The sequence below is a fragment of the Rousettus aegyptiacus genome, unplaced genomic scaffold, assembly GCF_014176215.1.
Source record: "Rousettus aegyptiacus isolate mRouAeg1 unplaced genomic scaffold, mRouAeg1.p scaffold_m13_p_3, whole genome shotgun sequence".
Taxonomy (NCBI): Eukaryota; Metazoa; Chordata; class Mammalia; order Chiroptera; family Pteropodidae; genus Rousettus; species Rousettus aegyptiacus.
The window spans coordinates 77,021,511-77,035,347 of record NW_023416306.1 but is presented as its reverse complement, the minus strand read 5'-3'; the positions used below and the strand labels follow the sequence as shown (position 1 = coordinate 77,035,347).

The following is a 13,837-nucleotide window of genomic DNA, read 5'->3' as shown; positions in this document are numbered from 1 at the left end:
TCCACCCATTTGCAGGGGGTGGTGAGGAGGGTGTGTATATGGTGAACAAAAACTTTAAGAACAGGCTGTTTTCCCACAGACATAAGCTCAAAGACAGGGTTATTATAGCTTACTCGGGTAGCATTTTGGTAATGTAGGGGATTAGTGTGAGGCTGTGCATCTCACATTTCATTTATGGGTTTTATTTTTATCTGCTCTTGTAAGAAGTGGTTGATTTCAACGATTATAGACCCCTGCATATACCAGCAGGGTAGCCTGATGGCAGGGAGGTGGGACTGTGGGGCGGGGAGGGGTGAGCTAAAGCTTGAGCATCAGACTTCCACGTTTCCTATGTTTTTGTCCAATTTCATGTCCCACAAGTGTGTGCATGCAGAATGTGCTTCAGCAGATGTCTGCTTAAAGAAACCTATATCGTGCTTTTGGAAAATTAAAAGTTATGTTAATTATTGGCCTCTGGGAAATCACCTTCCTTGTGGCCGAGTCCTGAGCCCTCTTATTTTCTTCACAAACTGTAGATAGTTCCAAGGCTTCAGCCATTCTCCACCCATATGTACATAACCTCAGAATTTCCATTTCTGGATCTGATTTATCTCCCTATCTCCGGACCTCCAAATTCAGCTTCATAATGGATGTCTCCAGGCGGATGACTCAAAGGCAACTTTGCATGTCTAAACAGAACTCAGCTGTTTTTACCTCACACTCCTTCTATTGCTGTTTTGGGGAATTTGTCATAAATCTAGTTCAAACTTCATTCTAATTACAGGAAAATAATACTATTAAAAAAAACTGAACCTGCCAACTGAAAAGCCAGTTATTAAAAATGACTCTGGAGAAACCAAGCTGTCTTACTGTTGTAAGTAAACTAACTCAGGCAATGGCTGACATTAAGCATTTGATGTTAAAGCCATTAAACCGCCAATAAGAAGTACTTCTTATTATGATAGGTTTTATTTTCTGAAAAATGTAACAACTCTCTACAGAACTTGAATAAAAGAAACTTAATTCATTTTAAGATTCTGTGATAAGTGACTAAACAGCCAATCATCAGTAAAGTAATTAGAGAATACACACACACTCTCCTTAATTCAGACCATGTATTGACACAAATGAAAATGCTTACACTTTAGCAATAATGATAATAATAGCACTTGGCATGTAGTAACACATTTAACGCCCCCACTTTGCTTTTGCGTTCACTTGAGCCCATGTATCACCTGTTATGTCCTATTATACATGGATGAGAGCTTTTTACACACTGACCTCCTTAGTCCCCAAGAAAATACCAGCCTTCCAAAGTTCGCCTGGGAGGGACCAGCTTCTGAGCACGGTGGAAGAGGATAACATTTACTTTCCAGTGGACTGATTACATTGAAGCCGCTATCTCTCTGCCTATATCTTGCCACTTCCACATCTTGTTTTCATGTCTATGGGGAAAATGTACCTTATTTCACCAATAAATAAGATGTTTATTGTAGGCTTCTCATAGATACTTTTAAAAATTATGTTGAAGAAATTATTTTCTTTGTTGAGAGTTTTGCTAATAAGTGCTGACTTCTGTCGGCTGTTTTTTCTATATCAGCTGATATAATAACATGGTTTCTCTCTGTCTCTGTGTTTTCTGTGATTGTTTTTTTAAATGTTGAAGTAATTTTGTATTCCTGGGTTAACTCAATTGGTCCATTTCTATAATATGTTTTTATTTTGCTGAGTACAGTTTGCTATTATTGTTTTGTGAACTATGTTGCCCCTTTGATCTGTAATGTCTTTGGGACATCTTTGTTAGGTATTTGTATCAAGGGTATGAATTAGAAAATATCCTTTCTTTATTTTCTGAAAGATTTTGTATAAAATTACTGATGTTTATTCCTTAAATGTTTGACAGAATTCATCAGTTTCTGTTATTTGAAGCAGGAATTTTAATCATAGGACTGTTTTTGACTACAACTTCAAATAAGAGATTTAGGGCTATTTGTATTTGCACTTTGTATTTTTCAAAGAATTTATCATTTTTATTTCTAAGTTGGATCTATGTTCATGTATTTATTCATAATATTTTCTATTATCTTTTAACATTTGTTAAGTTGTTTGGTGATGTCCCTTGTGCATTTCTGATATCAGTAATGTATTTTCTCTTAATCACTTTTTTTATGTGTTAGCAAATTTGTTAACTTTTTGAATAATTAACTTTTGGCTTTACCAATTTTTTATTATTTTCTATTTTATTGATTTCTGCTTTCATCACTAGTATTTTCTGCTAATTCAGGTTTAATTTGACATTCTTTTTCTAAATTCTTAAGGTATAAAAAACCTTAGTTCATTTAAGCATTTAGAGCTATAAATTTATCTTTAATTACTGTTTTAGCTGCATGGTATCTTGTTTCCATTGTTTGTTTACTTTATACTTTTCACATTCCATTTACTTTTTCTCTCTCCATTTATGTTTTTGTTTATTTATTTTAATTAAATTTATTTTTTTATGGTGACACTGGTTAACGAAATCTTCTAAGTTTCAATTGTATATTTTAACAATAAGGCATATATATGTTACATCGTGTGTTCACCTCCCATAGTTAGATTTCTTTCTGTCACCACATATTTCACCCCTTTTAACACTTCTACCTCCCCTTCCCCCTCCTCCCTACCCTCTCGTAACCACTAGTCTATTGTCCATGTCCATGAATCTGTTTGTTTTTCCTGTTCATTTGTTGCTTTTAGGTTTATATCCCACATATAAATGACATCATATGATTTTCAACTTTCTCCATCTGGCTTATTTCACTTAGCATGATTATCTCAAACTTCATCCATATTGTCGCAAATGGCAGTATTTCGTCTCTTATGGCTGAGCAATATTCCATTGTATATATGTACCACAGCTTCTTTATCCAAACAGCTATCATAGGACACTTTAGTTGCTTCCATGTCCTTGCCACTGTGAATAATGCTGCTCTGAACATCTGTGTGCAAATATCTTTTCAGATATGAATTTTCAAGCCTTTGGTGTAAACACCCAGTTGAGAGATTGCTGGATCATATGGTAGATCAATTCTTGGTTTTTTGAGGAACCTCCATAGTGTTTTCCATAGTGGCTGTACCAATAGTGTATGAGAGTTCCTTTTTCTCTGCATCCTTGCCAACATTTGTTGCTACTTCTCCTGTTGATTATAGCTATTCTAACAGGTGTGAGATGGTATCTCATTGTATTTTGATTTGCATTTCCCTACTAGCTAGCGATGTTGAGCATCTTGTCATATATCTGTTGGCTATTTATATGTCCTCTGGGAAGAAGTGTCTGTTCAGGTCCTCTTCCTTTTTTTTTAATTGGATGTTTTCTTTTTGTTATTGTTATTAAGTTGTATGAGTTCTTTGTATATTTTGGATATTAGGCCCTTATCGGAGGCGTTGCTTGCAAATATATTTTCCCATTTGGATGGTTGTCTCTTTCTTTACCTTGTTGACAGTTTTTTTGCTGAGCAGAAGTTTTTAGTTTGATGTAGTCCTATTCATTTATTTTTGTTTTTACTTCCCTTGCCTTTGAGGTCAAATTCATAAAATCCTCTTTAAGTCCAAGGTCCTTGAGTTGAGTTCCGATGTTTTCTTCTATGCATTTTATTGTTTCAGGTCTTATATTCAGGTCCTTAATCCATTTTGAGTTAATTTTGGTGAGTTGTGATAGACAATAGTCTAATTTCATTCTTTTGCAGGTGGCTTTCCAATTTTCCAAGCACCATTTATTGAAGAGGCTTTTCTTTCTCCACTGTATGTTTTTGGCTTGTTTGTAGAAAATTATTTGGTTGTTTAAACATGGGTTTACTTCTGGACTCTTGATTCTGTTCTGCTGATCCATGTTTCTTTTTTGCTTCCAATACAATGCCATTTTGATTACTGTCACTTTGTAGTATTATTTGAAGTTAGGCAGAATGATGCCTCCAACCTCATTCTTTTTTCTCAGGATGACTTTGGCAATTCAGGGTCTTTTGTGCTTCCATACAAATCTAATGATTTTTTGTTCCATTTCTTTAAAAAATGCCAATGGGATTTTGATGGGGATTGCATTAAATCTGTATAATGCTTTAGGTAATATGGTCATTTTAATTATATTGATTCTTCCAATCCAAGAACACGGAAGATCTTTCCATTTCTTTGTATCTTCTTCGATTTCTTTTAATAGGGTCTTGTAGTTTTCATTATATAGTTCCTTCACATGTTTTGTTAGATTTATTACTAGATATTTTGTTCTTTTTGTTACAATTGCAAAAGAAATTATTTTTTCCACTTCTTTTTCTGACACTTCATTATTAGACTATAGGAACGCTATGGGTTTTTGAACATTGATTTATTTATCCAAAACATTACAGTATTTATTTGCTTATTGTTTCTACTATTGATCTTGTGGTGTTTTCAGGGTTTTTTATATGGAGAATCATGTCATCCACAAATAATGACAGCTTGACTTCTTCATTTCCTATTTGGATGCCTTTTATATATTTCTCTTGCTCGATTGCATTATCTAGGACCTCTAGCATTAAAGCAAATAACAGTGGTGATAGTGGACAGCCTCGCCTTGTTCCCGACCTTAGAGGGAAGGTTTTTAGTTTTTCACCGTTAAGTATAATGTTGGCTGAGGGTTTGTCATATTATAGCCTTTATCATGTTAAGGTATTTTCTTACTATACCAATTTTGTTAAGTGTTTTGATCATAAATGGGTGCTGTATCTTGTCAAAGGCTTTTTCTGCATCTATTGATACGATCATATGGCTCATATTTTAATTTGTTTATGTTGTGTGTCACATTGATTGATTTGCATAGCTTGAACCATCCCTGTGCTCCTAGATGAAGCCCACTTGATCATAGTGTATACTATTTTTAATATGTTGCTGTATTTGGTTCTCTGGTATCTTATTTAGGATTTTTGCATCTGTGTTCATGAGAGATATTAGTTTGTAGTTTCTTTTTTCGTGTTATCTTTACCAGGTTTTGGTATCAGAGTAATATTGGCCTCATAAACTGAGTTGGGAAGTATTGCCTCCTCTTCGATTTTTTGAAAGAGTTTGAGGAGAATAAGCATTAAATCTTCTTTGAATGTTTAGTAGAATTCACTGGTGAAGCCGTTTGGCCCTGGACTTTTACATTTTGGTAGAGTTTTGATGATTGTTTCAATTTCCATACTGCTGATTGGTCTACTTAGATTTTCCAGTTCTTCGTGATTCAGTCTAGGGAGGTTGTATCTTTCTATATATTGGTCATTTTCTTCTAGATTATTAAATTTGGTGTTATATACTTTTTCATAGTGTTCTTGTATGATCCTTTGTATTTCTGCAGTGTCTTAATTTCCCCTCTTTCATCCCTGATTTTGTTTATTTGTGTCATCTTTTTTCTTTAGTGAGCCTAGCCAAGGGTTTGTCAATTTTATTAATCTTCTCGAAGAACCAGCTCTTGTTGCATTTATTTTTCTATTGTTTTGTTTTGTTTTTAATTTCATTTATTTCTGTCCTAATTTTGACTATTTCTTTCTACTGACTTTAGGCTTCATATATTTTTTCTTTTCTAGCTTTTTAAGATGAAGCATTAGGTTGTTTATTTGGACTCATTCTTGTTTTTGGAGATAGACCTGTAATGATATGAACTTTCCTCTTATGACTACTTTTGCTGTGTCCCAAAAGTTTTGATATGTTGTACTATCGTTATCATTCATTCCTATGTATCTCTTGATCTCTCTTTCTATTTCTTCTCTGATCCTGTTATTCTTCAGTAGCATGTTACTTAATCTCCATGTATTTGTGGTTCTTCCTCCTTTTCTTTTGTAGTTGATCTCTACTTTCAAAGCATCATGATCAGAGATTATGGTTATATATTATTTCTACCCTCTTGTATTTGTTTGAGGCTACTTTTGTGTCCCAGTATGTGGTCAGTCCTTGAGAATGTTCCACATGCACTAGAGAAGAATGCATAAGCAACTGTTTTGGGATGAAAGGCTATGTAAATGTCAATTATGTCCAGTTGGTCTACTGTGTCTTTCAAGAATGTTATTTCCTTATGGATTTTCTGTTTGGATGACCTGTCTATATCCAACAGTGGGATATTTAGGTCCCCTACTATGAAAGTGTTTTGGTCTGTTTCTCCCTTTGGTTCTGTTACTAATTGCTTTACATATTTCGGGGATCTCTGATTGGGAGCATAGATATTAATAAGTGTTATGTCTTCTTGGTGCATGATTCCCTTTATCATTATGAACTGTCCCTCAGTATCTTTCTTTACCTTTTAAGTTTTCAAGTCTATTTCGTTTGATATTAGTCCCACTTCTCCCGCTTTTCTCTGAATGCCATTAGTTTGAACTATCGTTTTCCACCCTTTCACTTTGAGTCTATATTTGTCTTGGGGCTGAGATGTATCTCCTGGAGGCAGCATATGGTTGGGTTTTGTTTTTGATCCATTCTGCAACTCTGTGCCATTTACATTTAGGGTGATTATTGAAATATGAGATCTTATAGACATTTTCTCTTTTGCTTTCTGGTATCTCAGTGTTTCCTTTGCTTCCTTGTCTTTGTGTGTCTTTTTGATTTTTTATTTTGGTTGAGTCTTGTGTGTTTTCCCTCTGTTCCTTCTTGTTTTATGTTGTATTCTTCAGTTCTGAATCTTTGGAGTACAGTTACCATTACAAATATGTAAAAGATAGTTGTATATACAATCATCCATTTTCTTCTAAGTGTGCCTTATCTCTATTCCCCTTTGTGCATTTGTATCTTTGAATCCTCCCCTTTTCAGTTATTGTTGTCTCAGTTTATTCCTGTGTATGCTCAACATTCATTATTATCTTGCTACAGCAAATCTCCTCTTATTGTTTAATCTTGTAATGCCCTGTTCTTAGGAAGAGTTGCACTCCTCTGCTTCTATCTGCCTGCTAGTTGCCTTACTCCTAATTATGTTTTTGATTTTGTTTTTTGTGGGGTTTTTTGGTCATTTTGTTTTTGGTGAGCTCACTCCTTTGAGTATGTTTTGTAATGCAGGTCTCATAGTAGAGAATTCCCTCATTTTTGGTATGTCTGGAAAGATCTTAATTTCTCATTCATGTCTAAAGGAGAGCTTTGCTGCATTTGATTCTACTCCTTTCTGACTTGAAAGGTTTTTGTCGAGAAGTCTGATGACAATCTAATGGGTTTTCCTTTATAAGTTACCGTTTTCTTCTTCCTGGCTGCCATGAGAATTCTGTCTTTGTCATTGATTTTCGATAATTTCAATACAATGTATCTTGGTGAAGGCCTTTTTGGGTTGAGGTAATTGTGTGTTCTGTTGACTTCTTGAATTCTAAGCCTCCAGTTCATTCCTTAGATTTGGGAGATTCTCGTCGACTGTTTGTCTGAAAATGCTTTGTAGTCCCTGCTCCTTTTCCTTGCCTTTGATAATGCCCATTATTCTTGTTTCCTCTCCTCATGGTATCAGCTAGTTCTTGAATTTCTCTCATTATTTTTCATGCTTCGATTTATTTCTAGATTTATTTCTAGATTTCTGTCTTCAATATCACTAATCTTTTCCTCCATTTGGTCGACTCTCTTTCCCAAGCTTGCTATTGCATTTTTCATCTCTTGCAGTGTGTTCTTCATCTCCAGAAGTTCTATTTGATTCTTTTTGAGAGTTTCCATCTCCTTGCTAATTGTTGATATGAATTGTTTTGGATCTCATTGAGTTTTTTCAGAATTACCATCCTGAATTCTCTGTCAATTAAGTCATATATTTCTATGTCTATAAGTTTATTTTGTGGAGATTTTTTTCTTTCTTTCCTGTTGCCTTGTTACCTTTTCTTTTTAATGGACTATTTCTCCACCTGGGCATTAATGGAAGTGTAGTGTGCTTTTTTACCAGAAAGAAGATTTATCATATAAAGGTCTCTCTTTAGCTTGTTGCAAAGAAGGCATTTTTCTTTTGGTTTCTAGTAGATGGCTTCTGAGCCTCTTGGATTTCTGCTTTATATAAAGCCTAAATAACGCTTTTTTTTTTGCTTATAGATGTTTAATAGCGCTCACTACTCTCAGTCTCAGTCCCTGTCAGTGTTAGCGACAGTTTTGGTAGTGTTTGCTCAGATTCCCCTGGAGATCTGCAGTGTTCAATCTCCGAAGATATGGGGGAAGGGGTCCTGTGGGTTAAGAATGCTGCTACTCAGCCTCAGTTTTGCAGCCACAGCTGGTGATAATCAACTGTTGTTTCTCTGCCATCCCCACTTCTCTTCCACCCTCACTTCTCTTCATTCTGCCCTGATGACTGGGCCCTGCTACCAGCTGTGTGGAGCTCACAGCTCTCCCAGGCAGGGCTGTTCAGGGAACTCACAGCACCTTCTCCCCTCCCCCACCTCTTACAGGGAGCTCAGCCTGCAAGAGTCAGCTTCTTTATTTTTCCCAGTCCACTGCCCGACACCCAGGGTTCTGACCTGTGGTAGCTCTTATGCGTAGATCCCATGTTCAGACATGCTGGTGTACAGTTTTGGGGTTTTTTGTCATGTTTTAACTCTTCAGCTTTTTGTTGTTTCAAGGGGAGACTTATCGGGACTTCTCTCACTCCACCATGTTTCTGACATCCCATATTTCATTTAAAATCTCATTTAAATCTTCTGTGTATTTTCTTCTTTGAGCCCGAAGGTTATTTAGAAGTGTGCTATTTAACTTCCAAATATTTGGAGAGTTTCTAAATATCTTTTGTTATTGATTTCTATTTTAATTCTGTGTTACCAGAAGTTAATAGTGTCACTTCTTTTAGACTTATTGTGAGTTATTTTGTGGAGATCATATGGCCTTTCTGGGTGAACGTGCCATGTGCACTGAAACATATTTGCTGTCTCATTGAGTATATTTTTCTACAAATGGCCAGTAGGTCAAGGGAGTGATTGTTATTTGTTTCTTCATTATTTTTTTTTGCATGGTTCTATTAATTGCTGAGAGACACCTGTTAAGGTTTTTAAGTATAATTGTGGATTTTTCTGAATTGTCTTCTTGTTCTGTCAATTCTTATTCATATATTTTGCAGCTCTAATATTAGGTACATTCATGTTTCTATCTTTTTGGTTAATAGACCCTTTTATTTGAAAGTTGTTTTTACTGAGTATGAAATTCCAGATTCACAGTTCATTTTCTCTGCTAGTGCATTGAACCTTACATTATATTGTCTTCTATTTTTTTATTGTTTCTGTTAAGTGTCAGCTATAATTTGTCATGTTCTTGCATTTCTGTTTATCCTAGGTTTCCAGCCGGTTGACTGTGATGTGTGTGGGTGTGGTTTCCTTTGTATTTATCCTGCTTGCTTTTCACTTGGCATTCCTTGATTAGCATGTAACTGTTTTTTTAATTAAACTTGGAAAAATTTTGGCCATTATTTCTTCAAATGTTTTTTTCTGATTTCTTATTTCTCTCCTCTCCTCCTGGGGTCTTTCCTGAACATCAGTTGGACTGCTTGTACTTTCCCAAAGCTCACTGAGGCTCTGTTTATTTTTTATAAAACTTTATGTCTCTATTTTTTTTAATTTGGAAATTTTCTGTTGACTTGTCAAGTGTATTGATTTTTTTCTGTTTTATCCACCTTGAACGCCATGTTTAATTGGAGAGTGTGTGTATTTAGTTCTTTCCTGTATTTTATAGTTTCCATCTCTTCTGTAATTACCTATATCTTCATTATATTTTCTTCTGTATTTCCATCCTTAGAGTTTCTTAAAGTCCTGGTCTGCTAATTCTAACATCTGGGTCATCTTTGAGTTGGTTTCTCTTGAGCGTGGGTTATAGTTTGCAGTTTCTTCATGTGCCTGGTAATTTTTTATTATATATTGGACATTGTGGTTTGTACACTAGTTTTATTACCTTCCTCTGAAGAGTGTTTTGTTACAGCAGCCTATTAGATTACTATCAGATCACCTAGAGCTTATGAAGTTTAGCTTCTGGTTTTGTTAAAGGAATTTATTTCAGATTATTCTTTGTGAGTTTGCTCTGCACACTCCCTGCCCTCCAATCTGAGATAGAGCGTCTTCTGTTTCACTCAAGGAGGCACGCATTTATTACAGGCAAACCCTTTCATAATAAGAACAACAATTGTGAAATGATTTACTACTTTTAACAAAAACCGTAGGGGGGAAGAAATGTTAACTTCCTACACAATGAGTAACTGCATTTGAATTTTGACATTGATTACTTTTCAACTTCAAAGGAGCTTTATGTTCCATTTAAAGTTATTTGTTATTTATGTTCATGAATTTTCTAAGTTTTTCTTCAGCTCTGTCATTCTTCAAAGTTCCCATATTATGCCAGGGAAAGATAAAACATAATTCTGTTTGAAAATAAAAAATAATTCCTACTGTTTTCTCAAAATTCAAAAACCTGAAGGATATCATTTTCTAACTACTTCTGTTTCTGTTTTGGACATTCTCTAAAACTGATTGAAAGCCAACTGAGATGAATAAACTGTGAATGAGATGGAATGGCCTTGAGCTCTTTCTCAGCATGTCTTCCTAGCACCCCTGTTGCTCTCCCCATCCTGTGGGTGCCTGACCAGTCCACACCGGGGAGGAGCCCACAGTGACAGAACAGGTTTTCCATTCCTTGACTCTTGAAGCAGAGAAAAGAAATTGTTATTCTTCTGGGGTCATCCCAAGGGACTGATTGAATCAAATCTCATACCCTAGGCATAGATGACATTAATCAGAGCACACACATCTTAATAGTTTCCCTGGCAGAGCAGGCAAGTGTCCTGAACCCAACTTGCAAACTGATATACAGCATATACTTCGAGGCAGAGTTGACTGTAGTTGAGTTGGTGTGTCTGGCAAGTGTAAGCATTGGTTTTGATTTAATCAACAATTAACTCCAGCTCACAGAGTGAAAGAGGTAGTATGTGCTTGCCTATTTAAACTATATTTAAGGAATCCTTGACTCAAAGAAAGTGAACTTGAGAGAAAGGGCTTCTGGCTCTTGTTGATGCCAGAATCTCCTTACTTAGATTTTATGGCTCTAGATCACTTTTTGTTTTTTTATTTGTTTATCATTCTTTTTTTTTTTTTTAAGAGAGATTTTCTTCAGGGACTGGGAACACAGCAGAGGAGGGAGAATCAGGCAGAGGCAGCTAAAGAAAGGGTGTTCTGCCAGACCCTTTGAGTCTGTTGTTACAAGCCTCCAGATTTTACACTTATGAGACAGCTGGGTTGGAGATTTGTAATGGACACAACACTATTTCTTTTTGGGGTTGGTCAGAATCAGTGTAGGGTGGAATGACAAGTGTTGTTAGGCTTATAGGTAGGTTACAGATTTGCTAGAAAACAAGTGACTTCATCACAGGCCTGAGCACTTATCCCTGGAGCCTCAGACCCCCTCTCTTTGCTACCCAATAGACAACGGCCCTAGTACATCTGCTGTGCCCCAATTTGTCTCCTTGGAGCATTCCGAGGACCACTTTAAAAATCATCTGGGTACTTAGAATGACTGATCTCATTGGCTGAATGCAGGTCTGACATTTTCTACAAAAAATTTAGCCCAGACTCAAACGGGGCTTGTGCAGGTTGTTCCCTACAGGCCTTGGGATGTCCAGACTGCAGGGCCGAGGGGGAGACATGCTTACGTGAGTTTCCCTTTGTGTCTCCATATTTAGACACATGGTCTGTCCTCCATATTGACACATGCGGTCTACCTAGTAATGACGAGGTTATACCTCTGTGGTATAATAAACACACTTCCTGGTGCAAATTCCGTGAGGGCAAGCCTTTGTGGAATCCCTTCCACTGCTTTTCTCTGTTTCAAAGATTTCTCTCCTATAATTTAAAGATAGAACACAGTTTCCAGATTATCATCATTTTCATTAAAGCCTTGCTTGCAAACAGCAGAAGTATATAGGGACATGCCAGCAGTGTTTCTGTTATAGTTTAAGGGTGAGATGAAGCATGTTAATCTTTAACATTCTGTGTGTATTTGTACATGTACATATACTTACTCATGTGTACACTTCACACTTCAGATTTATAATGTCTTTTACACTTAGTACTCCCTTAGTTCTATCCTCCTTTAAAGATACTGTTTTAAATTTTACAGCAGTTTTAAATTTTCAGAAAAATTGAACAGATAATAAGTACAGAGAATTCTTGTGTACACACGCAAACACACACACACACACACACACATCTGTACATACACAGTTTCCCCTATTAGTAACGTCTTACATTGTGTGTTGCATTTGTTACAATTGATGAACCAATATTGATGCATTTATTATTACTTAAGTCCATAGTACATTAGGGTTCATTCTTGGTGTTGTACATTCTGTGGGTTTGAACAAATATACAATGACATATATCCACTATTATAGCATCATACAGAATAGTTTCAGTGCCCTAAAAGTTCCCTCTGCTCTACCTATTCACCTCCAACCATCTCCAGCAGCCACTGATCTTTTTACTGTCTCCATCGTTTGCCTTTTTTTAGAATGTTACATAGTTGGAATCACACACATGGAGCCTCTACAGATTGGCTTCTTTCACTTAGCAATATGCATTTAAGGTTCCTCCATGTCATTTCTTTTTGGCACTGAATAATATTCCACTGTCTAGATGCACCACAGTTTATTATCCATTCACCTACTGAAGGATGTCTTGGTTGCTTCCAAGTGTTGGCAGTTATGAATAAAACTGTGTGTAGATTTTTGTGTGGACATAAGTTTTCCATTCATTTGGGTAAATGCCAAGGAACAAGATAGCTAGATCATAAGATGCTGGACTTGAAAAGAAAAGAAAAGCCGTCAGGGGTGCTTAGCACCTTCTGGTGTGAGCTTACAGCCTGTGTTCTTCCCAGAGATGATGACCACGAGGACGGGTTCTGCCAGCCTTACCGGGGCATCGCCTGCGCCCGCTTCATTGGGAACCGGACCATCTATGTGGACTCCCTCCAGATGCAGGGAGAGATCGAGAACCGAATCACAGGTGGGAGCTCGGACCTTCCGTGTGAGACAGTGAGCCTGCGTGCGCCCCTCGCACTGCACAGAAGCTCCAGCTGTGTGTTTTGTCACTAATTTGGACAGTACGTCCCTGCTCCATGTCTCTTGCAGTAGGAAGTCAGAGACCTTCTTTAGAATAGTGGCAATGGTTTACCCTATTTGTGTGTTTAAATTAGCAAGTGCAGATTGCTTAGTCTACATGTCTAACACATTCACTTAAGCTACCCCTGTGGGTCCGAAGCCCTGAGTTGTCCTTACTGCATCTCCAGGGTCTCTTGTCCCAGGGCCAGCCACCCCGATGCAGGCAACCTGGCCCATGACAATCACTCTGCTTGACTTTAATGTTCTGCCTTACACCACTCTGCACCCTTTAGAGTTGTACTTGGTGAAAAGGCACATAAGCCTGATTTCAGCTGTTTGGAAGAGAGGTTTCAGGCCAGCAGCCATGTGTGGGGATGCTGCAGTGTGCTCAGGCCTGTGTCAGCCCGCCGCTTCCGGGACAGTCAGGTCTTCAGGTGCTGGCTTCACAGCATGAGAAATGGAGCAGAGCATTCAGGAACAAAGCTGCTCGTCCTCCATCTCATTAGGAGTTACCATCTCTGGTTAGTTGTTAGCTTTCAACACACTGACTTGCACACGTTAATGTAAAGGTATACTTTGGGGAAATCCCTTGAGAACTGAGAAAATGAATTAAATCAAAGCTCTACACAACCTTCTTCCTCCTGTCTCTGGTCTCTCCACAAACATGTACATGTTTCTTCTCTCCACAAGGAACCAGAAAAATCTTGTGAAGAAGGCAGGTGTCCCAGCTTAACTGGGTTCTCTACACAGTAGTTCTTGACCCCAACTGCCTACTAGCATCACCAGCTAATAGCTGATGCTGAG

General features: G+C 37.1%; 1 protein-coding gene across 3 annotated transcripts in view; it reads left to right on the top strand.

Annotated features, from left to right (window-relative positions):
* Positions 1 to 13,837, top strand: part of ROR2 (receptor tyrosine kinase like orphan receptor 2) — a 202,070-nt gene that overhangs the window by 171,478 nt on the left and 16,755 nt on the right. For all 3 annotated transcript variants that reach the window (XM_016160494.2, XM_016160495.2, XM_016160496.2), the window contains exon 5: positions 12,811 to 12,938. In XM_016160494.2, the coding sequence (XP_016015980.1) occupies positions 12,811 to 12,938 (128 nt within the window). The remainder of the gene's footprint in view (positions 1 to 12,810; positions 12,939 to 13,837) is intronic.